At 41.7% G+C, this 14987-nt stretch overlaps 2 protein-coding genes across 4 annotated transcripts in view; both read right to left on the reverse strand.

Annotated features, from left to right (window-relative positions):
• Nucleotides 1-3840: 3840 nt before the first annotated feature.
• Nucleotides 3841-9244, reverse strand: ddx5 (DEAD (Asp-Glu-Ala-Asp) box helicase 5). 2 transcript variants are annotated; one of them, XM_040046025.1, is made up of 13 exons: nt 9085-9244; nt 8191-8362; nt 7983-8079; nt 7767-7900; nt 7586-7651; nt 7303-7444; nt 7043-7203; nt 6766-6938; nt 6566-6676; nt 6414-6475; nt 6265-6324; nt 4776-4997; nt 3841-4598 (listed from the first exon to the last, which is right to left on the reverse strand). In XM_040046025.1, exons 1-13 carry the CDS (start codon nt 9135-9137, stop codon nt 4171-4173), a joined length of 1881 nt encoding a protein of 626 aa, XP_039901959.1. In that variant the 5' UTR covers nt 9138-9244; the 3' UTR covers nt 3841-4170. The 2 variants fall into 2 exon arrangements, with proteins under 2 accessions (XP_039901959.1, XP_039901960.1); XM_040046026.1 differs by having other exon boundaries at nt 4480-4598; nt 4763-4997.
• Nucleotides 9245-11040: 1796 nt separating this feature from the next.
• Nucleotides 11041-14987, reverse strand: part of smurf2 (SMAD specific E3 ubiquitin protein ligase 2) — a 54178-nt gene continuing 50231 nt past the window's right edge. For both annotated transcript variants that reach the window (XM_040046023.1, XM_040046022.1), the window contains 2 exons: nt 14010-14085; nt 11041-13902 (listed from right to left, as the gene is read on the reverse strand). In XM_040046023.1, the coding sequence (XP_039901957.1) occupies nt 13803-13902; nt 14010-14085 (176 nt within the window). In that variant the 3' untranslated portion in view covers nt 11041-13802. The remainder of the gene's footprint in view (nt 13903-14009; nt 14086-14987) is intronic.

The raw sequence follows: 14987 nt of genomic DNA on the forward strand, positions 1-14987 counted from the left end.
TTGAGTGTGTGTGTGTGTGTAAGTTTGCAGCATGCTTAGTAATTAACGTGGGTGATTGGAGTTAGATGCACCTCTGCTCGTGGAGTCAAACAATATGAGTTTGTAAGAAATTAGTTCAGCACGCTGCTCCGTCTCATGCTTGCTGTAGGTGTGTCTGATGCACACCCAGAGCAGTTACTCAGGAAACCAACTCCTACATACCTGCGCAGGAGGACAGGGAGGGATTGAGTAGAAGCCAGAAAAAGGTAAAAGGAAGTAAAATCAAACAGAGGTGGTCGGACATGAAAAGCAGCTCATGTCCGGGGTCATGGATGTGACACTTTGACCCCTGCAGCACTTTGAATCTGCAAGATCAACAGTGACAGCATGAAATGTTTTTCCCACAGTAATGAACCGGCAGACGGTTACTGCCTGAGCCTGCAGCCATACCAAGTTTTAGTTTTGGTTGAGGTTTCGACCTAATAATAACCTTACAGCCTAACACCCTAAATCACCCTGTTCTGCAATCAAACATCTGACATGTACTAACTACCTGATGAAGTCACTGGAACATTAAAGAGCTTGAAGAGCCAGATTTACATCCTTGTACAGAACAAAAACAGAGTTAACACCGAGGGAATACTCAGCAGCTTCAATGCATTCTGAGGTTGCTCCAGATTTCACCACAGTCTATGGGGCAAGGGCACAGCTAAAGAATTGGTCTCGGGTTCCCCCTTCCCTCAAGTGGGCTGCTTCCCCCTTTTTAGGCAAACTGGTGTTTTCATCCTCAGTGTACCAAAGCCCTGAGTGGTTAACACTAGGAGGCATATTTAGAAATGAACTAAAATTAGAAATGCAGAAAAAAGCACACAAAATACAACAGAAATGTTTTTGGGTACAAAATATCGTGACGGAACAGCTTCCGAAGAGACAGAAACCAAGACATGCGAAGGATCGCACTGAGACAGGAGTCATATGATGCAGGAAACTGAATGTTAGCTTGTCACAGCTGTTCTGTCATGTCCACCTCCACTGTGTTTTGTGATATTTTATATATAAATATAAATATATATATATAATTCTTATTTTTTTTACTTTTGCTCCATATTCTTCCATATCAGTCGTGTTTCATGTGCATTTCTTTTTACTGGTCTTTGCTTAAGTTGCCTCACTGGGCCACCGTATCAATGCGTAATTGTAAATGTAACTATATGATTGAAAATAATATAATAAAATGAATTTGAATTTCATTATAGAAGCGTACACCTCACAGTGGTTTGCTCCACTTCCTGGCGTTCAGGGAAACACATTAGCACCATTAACTTGTGCTTTAACGTTACAGGGCAGCAAAGTTTCATAATGGATATTTTTATTGTTATGTAACTTTTTTTTTTTTAACTCTAATGGGCAATAAATAATTGTCTTTTTTTTTTTTTTTTTTTTTTTTTTTTTTGCCTGTCCAGTTTGGCTCTTTTGCCATCAGAATTGTTGTCTAAAGGCAAAGAAAGATGCCCAACGGATTTACTTTACCAAATTGACCATCCCAGCCTTGCCGTAATGGTCCATTTGATTCACCTTTTAATGTTTATTTTATTTTCACTTACTGAATACGGGACAGACTTGACTGGGGGAAAGAAGGGGAGAAAGAAAGAGGGAAAGAGAAACAGCTGAGAAGAGGGACGGGGGAGAAGGGCAAAAGACAAAAACCAACAGAATGAGCAGAAAAAAAAAATGCATATATCGATCACCTGGATCACCTGCTGAGAAAGAAAAAAGAAAACAAGCAGAAGAGAATAAATAATTGTCATTTAACAAACTTTTAAATGACCTGATTTAAAATATGGCTGACTGCTTTCTACTCTTTGTTTATAATTAATTAGATGAAATTAATTTGAGAAATGCCTTTGTTACTACAGTTGAAGTATATATGAATGTGAATATATGTTGCTAGAAGACACGCTCAGCCTGGTGGCCTTGTGCCACCCAGCTTTAAGATGACAGTGTTAGGGTGGGAATGTCAATGATTGTCTGACTCGTGGTGGACTAGCAGCCTGCCCAGGGTGTACCCCACCCACACTTAATTACAACTAGGATAGCCCTGACTTGGATAAGCATTAAGAAGATGTTTCAGAAGAGAGGATATTATAGTAAACTAAGAGGAAAAAGCATCTAATTCATTTCAAATAAGATAAAAATTCATTCAAAACTATGACAGCTCTGCTTTGAAGCAGCAGGGTTAATGATGAACTTTTATCAGTGGAAGTGTTTTGCCATGAACTGTTTCTAGAAAAAAAAAAGTGCAGAATGACACAAGCAATGAGTAAGACGAGGGCAGTGAGGTCATAGGCACATTTTAAGCTTCCTCAAAGGCAGCAATGGTGTGATCCACCTCTGTCCTTAAACCCAGCCCATCTGTTTAAATGACACATTATGCAATTCATGAAAGATAAGCTTGTTCTCCCAATCAAACGTACCTGCCGTAAATTGATTTCACAATGTAAAAAAGGTTGTAGTCCTGAAAAGAAAAAAACATACAAGACAAGCGTGTGTTCATTTCAGATAATGCTGTCGGCATTGAGGTGTGGCTGTCACAAAAAAAAAAAAGAGCTCTTCTCTGGCTCTGTAGTATTTACACAGCGTGCGTTCCTCACATACTTCTACGTTATGGTTCTGTAAACATGTAGAAAGCAGTTTAATCAGCCGCACCCACAGCACCTGTGAGCAGCAGTGGGGACTGTTCATCCAGAGATCTGATCTGTAATCATTCGCCACTGACCTGTGACCAGATTTCAGTCTCTTTATCATGAATATATACATTCATTGGGTGGAGCACCAGCTGCGCTGTGATAACTGGGACCCGCATCCTCTTTTAACCTTAATGAGAAAGACTGCAATGCTTAGTCTTACTAGAGCTATGACAGAACAGTTGTGCTTCCTAATCAAAAAAGGAGTTAAATGAGCAAAATCAGTGATATCTCCATATCTTTATGTAGTGTACATAAGAAAGTACACTTGATTCCTTTAGTTTGTTCCTAATATTTCTGCTGCACAAAATTTCTTTACCTGTGACTTATTTTAAATAGAAGGTTGTAGTTGTGAACCTAACATGTGCTTGCCTAAAGATAGATATTGGATAACACTTTGTTTTGTACATTTTATGGATAACTGGATGTTCTCAGGAAGTAGCCAAACATGTGCCAACTGCTATAAGGAGTGTAAACGCAGAGTGGGATACACAGCTCAAGACTGCCTATTTCCATCTTAACACTGCAGAGATGGCTAACATGAAATAACAGATTTTGCTGATAGTTAAGTGGAGCAGTGCATGGAAAAGCTTGCCCAGTAGTAGTTACTCTGCTCATACTGCAGTAAAACTTAATTTGAAGTAGACAAGAAATCACTTTGCTATTCAATTCTCTACCAGCAGATGTAGACATTGCTTCATCTCAGCCTACTAGCAGCTCAACAGGTATTCAAAATTTAACATTAATGCATTTATGCAAACCCAAAACTCATGTTTTATGAACACTGTCATTAAGTTGTGGTGGGATGCAACCCTTTTAACCATTTTGCCTTCACCTGGCACCACCCTCCCTGCAAAACAAATACTATTTCAGCTACTAGATTAAGCAAGGCGATTTTTATTTTTACTCCTGTTATGGCAACATCAGTAACACAAAAACCCTATGACACCTGATTGTCATTAGATTAAATGCTGGTTTAAGGGATTATTGTACCTGATTGCACACTTCGCTTGAATTCTTGCAGGACCCTGACACCTGCTGGACATTGAGAGTCATACTAATACCGCTCCTCTAATGACTCGGCAACATTCATGTTGTAGTAAAGGAGACACAAAACTGTCTTTTCAGGAGTTTATTTGAAAGATCATGCAGTGCACTTTCAAGAAAGGAACTTAACATCACTTTCAATGATACACGTGAAAACTGATACATTTGTATTTACCTAGTACAAAATTTTAACTAAACAGGAATGTAACAAATTAAATAGCATTAGGAAAAATGTGTGCAACATCACTAGTGCTGCACTGCAGATCTTAAAAAGGTTTGACAGAGGTTGGAGTTGTTGTAACCCTGTTGTGTAAATACAAAAAAAAAAAAAATAAATCTGGATCAAGTATACAACTCAGACAAAAAGCAATAAATTACTTCTTTCAAGTGTACGACAAGTTTACTGTGAGAACTGAGGAGGCATGGGGTACGGCACCAGTGACGGTGGAGGATGCTGCTGTTGCTGCGGCGGTGGCGGAGCCTGTCCCTGGGGGAAGGGGAATGGGGGATGACTCACACCATTCTGCGCAACAGCCTTACCAGCACCAAACTGCTGGCCCTGGAAGTTGTTCTGGCCTACGAATGACCCAGTCTGGTTACTACTAAAGTTTGACTGTCCGTTACCATTGTAGCTTCCTCCATTGAAGCCATTGCCGTTGTTGCCCCCATAGCCTCCATTCTGAGAACTCATGCCATAAGACTTAGCTGGTCCATTATCAAAGCCTCTGTTGTCCCTGTCCCTAAAATTGCCAAAATCGCGCCTTCCTGAGGAATACCTATCTCGATGATTATCTCGATAGTCACCACCTCTGCCTCCCCTTGAACGACCTAAAAAGAGATGTGGCAACATTAGAAAAGCGATACAGGAACACGTTTTAGTGAAAGCAATTTAAACTCAAAGTCGATGCAAAGATCAAGTCGTGATAAAGAAATTAATCTTAAAAGAAAGGAGGAGCGGGTTAAAGAGACTCATCACCATTTTTGTATCTCACCAATTAGATTTACCTCCTCTGTCTTCTGCCATTTGGAGGAGCTTTGGGTTGATAGCCTGGTTGGCCTCTCGAAGCACAGAGACGAGGTCGCCGGCTTGCCTCATGTTGTTTGGTGTGAAGAAGGTATAGGCTGTGCCTGTCTTTTGGCTACGAGCCGTTCTGCCAATGCGGTGGATATAGTCCTCGGAGTTGTTGGGGTAGTCAAAGTTGATGACAAATTTGACGTCTTCAACATCTGTAATGTTGCAGTGTGGCATAAAAAGAGGACAGCACACAAAATGTGCACCGGCGCCACCACAACAACCGGATCAAAAACAAAAGAGGGCAAGTTAGTACGGTCATGACGGTGGGATTGCTGGTTAACCCACAAAGGCTGCAAATTGACTGGCATTAGACACATAATCCTCGGGGAGACTACGGTGGGAAGAGAGAAACGATGCACACTCCGTTAGCTCCTAATCCAGTGAGAAAATAAAAACCTTCCCTGCTAAGCAACTGCCAAACCACACAAAAAAGAATGGATCAGCAGCCTTACCATTCTTGGAGTATGCATTCACTAGTCCATTCCCATTGCAGAACACGCCCCTCATATTGTCAAGTGACCTCATGTCGCTACACAGTAGGGCTGCTATGCACACTACTGCCTCCGAGTGTGCTTCAACTAGCTTTTACCGAGGTCCCTTTGTTACGCACACATGAGACCTTTGTTTTAAAGCTCACATGTGCGTCTCTTGGCAAGAAACTGTAGCTCTGAACCCATTTGCAGGATGTCTACAAGTGCACCCCTTCTCAGCTTTTCCAGACCCACTGTTCACTTGATCACAATGTCTCTCGTTGGCAGGTCTCGACATGACTTTGAAACGCAGGCGAGGGAGGAGTGTGAGCTTGGATTTTGTCCAAGTTTGTCCAACTAGCATGTCCCACTGTCACCAAAAGGGCCAGTAGCCATGTCTTTACAGAGGTGAAGGTATGACCGATCTGACAGACTGCTCTTCAGACAGAAGTTTAGGAAACTGCAACATTAAACCACCCATGCTTTTAAAAGTCTAATAAGGAAGCACCTTCTAATATGACTAATGACTTGCCATGCCCAAACAAATGCAAGACAATCAGAGGCTGTGTTGGTGGGCTTCGAGCTGGGAGAGTTAGAGCCTGGGTGTGTGAAGCAGTCCAAACCATTGCCAGAGAACAGATGAGCATATGGGGAGTCCTTCAACTTCCCCCTCTTTTAGGCAGGCCAGAGCGTTATTCTGCACTTGGGCCTGGTCACCTCTGTACATCTGCACAACTGGGAGACCCGTGCCTCGCCAGTCGGGACACCTCCAAGAATCCTCCTTCCCCCTCTGGATACCTGGGCTTGTCATGCCAAGGCCCTGCCACATAGACTGCTCCTTAAGGCCAGGGGAGAAACTCAGAAAGAAGCAGAAAAGTTAAAGAAAGCAAATACACTCTCTTTTTAGAGGTACAATATAGGTATTAAACACATCATGGAGGATACTGACCTAAACCCCTGGATGCAACATCTGTGGCAATGAGAATTGGCGCCTTCCCATATTTGAACTCTAGAAAATAGAAACCAAATGCTGTAAGACTCAACCATGATGTGCACTTTTTATTCTGAATCTCAGTTTAACCAGTGGTTTAAATTTACCATTGAGCACCCAGTCTCTCTCCTGCTGGCTTTTATCTCCATGGATTCCCATAGCAGGCCATCTAAAAGTAAACAAGGGTTCAAATTTAGTTGTGTTACTACATCTCAGCAAAAGTAGTACTTTAAAGCAGTAGTTTAGTTTTAACACTTACCCGTCCCTTCTCATCCTCCTGGTAAGGTCATCACACCGCCTCTTAGTCTCTACAAAGATGATGGTCTTGTTCTCCTTTTCACTCATTATTTCCTCAAGCAGACGAATGAGCCTACAAGAAATCAGACACTCCATAAGTAAAACTGAGGAACACATCCTGTCCCCTTACAGTTGGCACTTTACTATAGAACAGTTACTCACTTGTTCTCCTTCTCGCCATCATTGCACACATCCACTATCTGCAGGATGTTATGGTTTGCACTGAGCTGCAGTGCCCCAATATTGATCTGAACATATTCCTTCAAGAAATCTTCAGCTAGCTGGCGAACTTCTTTGGGCCAAGTGGCACTCCACATCAGAGTCTGCCGGTCAGGCTGCAAATATAAAAAAAAAAAAAAAAATTTGCAACACATTACATGTCTAGCAGGGAATCACTTTATTTCAACAAGTCTACTTGGATATATATGCAGAAACGTACTCTGATTTGGTCAACGATTTTCCGAATCTGTGGCTCAAAGCCCATGTCCAGCATTCTGTCAGCCTCATCAAGCACAAGGTACGTGCATCTACGGAGGTTGGTCTTTCCTGCCTCCAGGAAGTCAATGAGTCTGCCTGGAGTGGCAATGCAGATCTCCACACCTTTAAAGTAATAATGAGAAGTTGACATCTTAACTATACAGGGCAAGCACTTGACCCCCGCCCCCCAAAAAAATAAAAAATAAAAATAAGCAACAGTACCTCTTTCCAGGTCACGAATCTGGGGTCCTTTAGGTGCACCACCATAGATGCAGGTGGACTTTAGACGAGATGCTCTGCCATATTCAGCGGCCACCTGTTGCACCTGTTGTGCCAGCTCTCGGGTCGGGGCAAGCACTAAACACTGTTAGAGGAAGATAATAGCTTTTTACAAATGGCTCAGGGAGGCTACACAACTTCAACACTGAGAAAGAAAACACGAAACCCCCTACTCAAGCCAGTACTGAAGCTAACACACACATAAGGAAAGCATGTCGTTACTTACAATTGGACCATCTCCACGTTCCAAGAAAGGCTGGTGGTTGATGTGAACGATTGCAGGCAGCAGATACTGCAAGTCAAAACAGTTTCATAGGTAAGAAAAGTATCAAGGAAATATTAAATCATCTGGTCAGCTCAGATGATTAAAGCTGCAATTTGTTTAAAGACAAAAATACTGAACTTACAGCAAGAGTTTTGCCAGAACCAGTCTGAGCAATGCCAACCATATCCATGCCACTAAGAGCCAGAGGCCAGCCCTGAGCCTGGATGGGTGTAGGTTCAGTCCAGTTCTGTTTGTTGATGACATCCATCACATATGCTAAGAAGAAAGAAATCAAATGTTAATTGAAATAATTTAACCTGTTTGCAATACCATCTCACTAAGTTGTTTTCAAACTTACAGGGAAAGCTTGCTTCATGAAACTTCATGATAGGATTTGGGCAATCCCTCCCCTTCACTGTAATTGTTTTGGATCTCCTGTACTGTTCAACCTCTGGCTGCAAAGAGTGAAGAAAAATAAGATCAGTGGTCACAACCAATTGCATAACTTCTAACACGTGCAGGGCAGAGCACATGTCGAGAGGCGTTACAAAACATGTCATACGTACATGAGACCTCCGGGCAACGTCTGGATGCTGCTGATAGAAGTTTTTCTCAAACTTGGGGAGCTCGTCCAGGTTCCAGTGTTTCTTCCGCAGTCGGTCACCGGGATTGCCAAACTTTCCTCCACCGCCACCACCACCACGGCTTCCACCGAAACGAGGAGGCCCACCGCCATAACTGAAATTAATAAAGTAGTTTTTGTGTAAGTTTTTTTTTTTTACTCCGTCTCCTTACAGCTATTAAAAATACGACTTGCGCTGTCACTTTAGACACCGACTATTATAATATAGAAAACTTCTTATTAACTGCGTCATTCTCTGAAATTACATAGCTGCTATATACTTTCCAGCCAGCAGAGGAACAAAGAGGGGGCGAAAAAGCCGGCATTTTGTATCCGCATTCACGCTACCACATGGCGAAAAGCCGACTAGCCAGCTGTGTTAGCATTACTAACATCACTCGCGCTGACCACAATCATTTCTCAGAAAAGGCTAGATTTAATCACAAAAGGTGGGGAGGACGCGAGGCCAAGCGATTCCGATCACCAACATTTTGAATTAGCTCCCTGCTTCCTTCCGAATTTGCTAACGTATCGTGAAGCTAACGAAAACCCAGTGTGCCAGGGCACGAGGCCAAACTAGGCCTTGAGCCAAAGACAACGACAGCGGGCTTCTCTCACCGGCCTAGGCCTTGGGTTTGAAATATACCGGTCAAAAGCCTGTTTTTCCAAAGCGAGACACTTTCTGTTAATTCAAGTAAATCCTGCCTGTTTTTTCATCGACAAAATCTACAATATTGAGCTGAGTGGTTCTTTTTTTCGACTACGAAAGCCTTTGGACATTTTTACTAGACGGTGATTAAAAAAAATAAAGTCTAAATATATCAAATAATGTACTTACCCTCTATCTCTATCCCTGTCTCTGCCACGATCTCTGTCGGAATATCCAGGCATTTTGTATACAAACCGTATAAATTAAAAGGAAAAGGATAAATACAACAGACTTGGCCCGCCGACTGAAAAATTCCGACCGGCACTGACGCTGAAATGCCGGTATCGCAAAAACGGGGTCCGGTTTTTATAACAAGAGGAAGTTCCACCCCCCCGGGATGTATTCATCCGCCATACGGGGTTCGACTTTTAATGCTCAAAATGTGAATAAAACACACAATAACACACAACAAAGAAGTAAACTCACCATAACTTTTAAGCTATAAGCTGTCTTTGCATTCCGAGAGTTTTACTAAATCTATTTTAGAAGCTAAGCTTGGCAAAATAGAAGAAACGTCAGAAAGGCTTCAGAAATAATAACTCAAAGAAATTTTTTTCGTGTTTTATTCCTGAATAACATGCTTATAAAAATCTCTCTTAAATCGTAAAGCACAAGTCAGAAAAGGAAAAAACTCAGGATCGCTTTGACCTCGGTTACTGAAGCATATACTGGCGGAAGAATATGTACGAGACAGAAAAGCGGTCACGCGGCTTGCTTGAACTTCCGACTTATTACTGTAAGTGACGTCATTAGAGGTTTCACCACATAAACTTTTTTTTGTTTGTTTGATCGTATGTTGTATACAGTCAGCCACACCCCGCGCAGCACGTGTAAACTTGTGTTTTACATATACTCGAACGAATAACTAGAAAATATTGTGATATAATAATAATAGTATTGTAATAATCAGAGAAAATATTTAAAGAGTAGGGAAAAGCGTTTTTTCCCGACAAGAAATGATCCCATAGCAACAAAAGAATACAGAGCATTATCTGGATAACCGTTAACAAAGAGAGACTAAACAAATCTGTGTCTCTGATTAGGGAGCTGTAACTTTGTAAGACCCGAACTCTTCCACTACATGCATTTTTAATTTCTCTTTGATATTTGGTCACATTGGGGCCCGATGAATATAAAAACAAAGAACTGCCTTACCCAGCAATATTCGACTTAACTGGCTAGTTAAGATAAGTGAGCCATAATCCAGTTCTCCATTACCAGTGTTGTCAACATTTTGAACCCAAACCCACATAGAAAAGTCTAATGTTCTTTTTCCTTCTTTACATTTATTTGCACTCCCCAAGATCAAAACCATTCAATGGGCCGAAATTGATAAGGCCACATCTTGTTAGTGTCTAGGGTGCCATTATAAATCAGAACTTAGGTCTGGGCTTTGACACAGGCCATTTTTCTCTCCCCAAACCAGGAAACACTCGATCTCTGCGACTTTCCCCCCACAAACCTTTATTTGGATTACAGTGATTTGCTATTTATGAATTCACCAGGCCAGTAACTAAAGAAGCTGGATACTGTCTGACAGGGTTTTATTTTGAAATACTGGTTGTGGAAATCATGTACATCACTGTCCTCTACATGCTGCTGCTAAAAGGCCATCTCTGCATACCCGCTGACTTTCCCATTGGTTGTTTTTTACATCTACAAATCTTTGTTTAGACTGGTTCCTTCTTATCTGTATGTCTAAATGTGTAAAAGCCACAACCAGTGTGACCTACATTCTCCCTATATTACACAAGTATTTTTCCCCAGAGTGAGAACAGCTCAGTTTCCTGTACCAATCTACAGGAGGAGTTGAAACCCCCCCTCCCCAGCCAAGTACCAGCCGTTTAATCTGGAGTGGTCTCAGTGGGTGGTCACAGCCTTATCCCATTCACATGTAAAGACTTTGCACACCCACATGAGCCATTCTTATATTAGATGGTGCTAATGATGCAGTCAAACTCAAATAAAGTGATTGTTTAGGATCAATACTACCTGAAGTACCCTCCACCCCACCCCACCCCAATACTAATCATAATCAAAACACTCTTCTTGAAGAAACCACAGGACATCTGTTTGTACAAGGCCTTACATTGTTAGACAAAGGCAAGTTTAATTAGAACTAATTACACACAAAAATAAAATACTCTTACAAAATGATAGTGTTAACATACATCAAATTGCATCAGTCAGCTATGAGAGATATAGTCCTGCTAGTGGATCATGCTATAAAAAAAAGAAAAGAAAAAAAAAGCGGCATCTCTCAACTTATTGAATAAAAAGTGTAGTTCAATGGAGAGGCAGCTGTGGGGCGTTGCTGAGCGACGTAGTGTAGAAAGACAACTGGGCAAATCAGCCTGTGCACTGGACTTAAAGGTGAATGAGTATCTGGCACAGAGGTCGCCGAAGAAGAGGCAACCTCCATCTGTTCGTGTGCAATTCCTCTACTCGGTTCAAGAAAAAAACAAAACAAAAAACGTCTTCTTCTGCTTAAGTTAAAAGATAAATTACAGTTGGTTTGATCCACATATACGAACGATATTTTTAATTACTGTACAAAAAGCACCATCTGAGGACACTTTTCACTTTGCGAGCACTCTGTCTAAATGTATTTCTTTTCAAGCGTATGCAAACGTTAAGAACAGTCCACGGTCGTAGAGATTGCTAGACAGGCAGCATCTTTTAAAAACATTCAAGAGTTTCATTTTCAAAAATTGTAGAAAACACCCCCCCCCACCCCCCGTCTGGATTAAAACGTAGCGAAAGCAGGCTAAAAAACAAAAAACACAGGACTTGTCTCATTTTAGTTCACGTTCAAACAAACGATGGAGACATGCAACAGTGAGTGTGCGCTTATGCTTTTCTGTGGGCACACAGAAAATATGACTTTTTAAACACCTTAAAGAGGACCTATTATGGGATTCTACTAGAGTAGCTTTGCATGATTTCACAGCTCAGAATGATCCTGGGCCCAGTGCACCCGCCTCAGTCCAATCCACCATCTGAAACAAGCCAGCTTTACTTTAATAGGTGGGCGGGGCTGTGTGTCTGAGCATCCTCTCCTCAGTGACTCACACAGAGGCAGGAGTGTTAGAAAAAGAAGCATAAAACATAACATTTAGCAGTGAGAAGTCTGAGGTTTGGGCTTACAAGGATTACTCTGTGACCTCTACATTTGAAACTTTACCCACTGTAACAGCAGATATATGACACAAAAGAAGGAAAAACACAATAGGTCCCCTTTAACATTCAGGAAATCGAGACAAATAGAATTCATTTCAAATCAAACCAACATCCCAAACTACTTTTGACATCTCCTGAGAACGTGGCTAAGTAGAGCTCTTGGTGTCCACAAACAGGTAATGAGTGCGAGTAGTGTATTGTGCACTTTAAGCAGTAGTATGTCAGTGAGCGAGGATGCCGATACAAGACAAGTGTTAATGCTATTTAGCACCACGTGGCTACAAGGTAGTAGAGGTTTTTCTTTTTTCTTCTTCTTTTTAAAAAAAACAAAAAAACAATAGCAATATGGAGCCAGCGCAAAGAAGACACCAGAGTTTGGACAGCTTTAGAAATGAATGGCAGGCATTGTGACATTAATATAGCCCAGCTACAAATGACTGTTTAAATAAAAATTCAAAAAAGGGGGTGGGGGCTCACATCACCACGTCTGTCGCTCCAGGATGAAAATCAGTAGAATTTAAAGGGTCAGCTCAATATTTGCAAAGATCCATTCATTCAGAACAGCTATGGCACTGAGAGGACATCGCGTGTGTGTCAAAGACCTTGTTTGTTTTGCCCTTTCTGACAAACGTCTCCTCGTACAGTGCGAGGGGTCACGGCGAGAGATAAACCACAGCATTCTTTAGTGAGATTGAGTCAAGCTTAATTTTTGTTTTTCACAATTTGTCTTCTATAATTTAAACAGCAACACTTAACAAAGATTTTATTTTTCTGAAACAATGGAAAGGGGTTTCTGAAATATAACAGCAATAAATTATATATATTATATAGATTTATTTTTTTTTAGTGTTTCTTTCTCAATTTTCCCTGTTATATAAAAATAACACATTTCAAGCCATTCATCCATTTACTCTTTTTTTCTGAACACGGACAGTTGTCAAAACTGGTGAAAACAGGCTTTCTGGGTATGCAGACACAGGAGCGCTGGTCCCCCACTGCTGTCTTTGGAGAAGGTTGTAAACCGTCGATTGTAATTCAGTCTCGAGTCCTGCCCTTCTCATCCACGCACATCCCCAGTTTTCCCATCCTTGGCGTTAGAGATAACCCCAGCGTGATCACCGCGAGGCACCACACAGCCCGAGTCACGCACTCTCGGCGTCCAAATTTAGTGTTTCCAAGTAGTTGTGCTGTAACCACTTGTGACCCTGTGCTCTAGCAAACAACAGTCTTGTTTAAAGTGGCCATTGTTTCAGAGCGGACTGACCTTGTTTTCTGCTTGGCAAGATCGACAATTGCTACATGGAATATGTTTTTTTTTTAAATGCTAAAATGAACTTAGAAAAAGGGAAGAGCCAGCAAATTTTGCCAGTTCAACAAGTTAGTAAATAGTTTGAGTTATTAGCAGCTGAAGAGATCCTTTTCAAAGATAAAAATAAGATATTAAGGAGGGCTAGGGGGCAGGGGGGGTGTCTTTAAAAAAATACCCAGAGTCAGGTGACATTTTGAGGTCTTCTTTGCCCACCCTCCCCCTTAGCTTGTCCTCTGGGAAGTTCGAGCACCCCTTTGTGAAGCATCCATCAATGAACCCCAGTTGGAATGGACGGGTGCTCATCGTGGCCGAACCACATTGCTTCTGGTCGTCGGTGAGCTCCGCCAGCGTCGGAGACTCACTCTACAGCGAAGCCGCACGTCTCCTCGATGGCAGTGAGCAACTTGTCGTACAGCTTGTCGTAGCTCTCATAGGGAGGAATGTCAATCCGGTTGAAGCTGGAAGACAGAGGGTGAGATGGAGTTTAGGATCGTGGGTCAACGCCGGAGCAACGAGTCTTAAAGCGAGAGGACTAAAACTATTATAATGTCAACAGTTTGCTCACCAGGTGTGGGCTTTGGGCAGGTTGTTTGTGCTGGCGTCAATCTGGTGAATGGTGAAGAGTCGGGGGCCAGCAGCACCTGTATACAACAGCAATAAAAAGGATATTTACATACCTGCATTGTACTGTGTAGAACTGAGGACCACATAAACAGAACAAACATGGAAATGTAGTCTATAATTAAAAAAACAAAAAAACCCCAACAGTTTTTACAATTTGTAACCAGCTTGAATTCAATATTTGGTACGACCTCATTTATTCTTCAACACAGTCTAAACTCTCTTAGGCAGCTTCTTGTCATTTCTTTAAGTAGTCTTCAGGAATAGTTCTCCAGGCTTCCTGAAGGACATTCAAAGCTCTTCTTTGGATGTTTCCTTTGTTCTGTTCTCTGCTTCAGTAACATTGAGGCCAATGCACGACTAATTGTGCTCCATTGTGTGATTGTGTATCCAGGTTTGCTTTTACCGCACTGGCTGTGTGTTTGGGATCATTGTTGTGCTGAAAAATTAAGCTGTGGCCAATCAGATGCTTTCTAGATAAGTTTGTATTTTGGATCAAAATCTGATGGTACTTTTCTGTGTTCATAATTAGTTTTAATAAGATCTCCAACACCATTAGCTGAAATGCAGCCTCAAACAATGACAGAGCCTCCATAATGGTTTACAGATGGGTGTAGAGACCCACTGCTGTACCTCTCTCCTGATCTCCTCCATATATACTGACAATGATTTGAACCAAATGTGGATTCATCACTCCATCAGACCTGTTTACTCTCATTTAGTTCTTGTGTAATTCAGCGTATCTCAGCCTTTTCTCCTTCTTTTCCTTCCTTAAGAATGAGAGTTGTCTTTTGGCGTCTGCAGATATTTTACTCAAGACAGGACGATCACGTTATGTAAGGTGTTGTCTGCATGTGGATCGCTGTGTACTGCTCATGCCAGGGTGATGTGTCTGTGCACAGATCTGTCTGCCAGGACGGAC

The sequence above is a fragment of the Simochromis diagramma genome, unplaced genomic scaffold (genome assembly GCF_900408965.1).
Source record: "Simochromis diagramma unplaced genomic scaffold, fSimDia1.1 OVJJ01000150.1, whole genome shotgun sequence".
NCBI lineage: Eukaryota > Metazoa > Chordata > Actinopteri > Cichliformes > Cichlidae > Simochromis > Simochromis diagramma.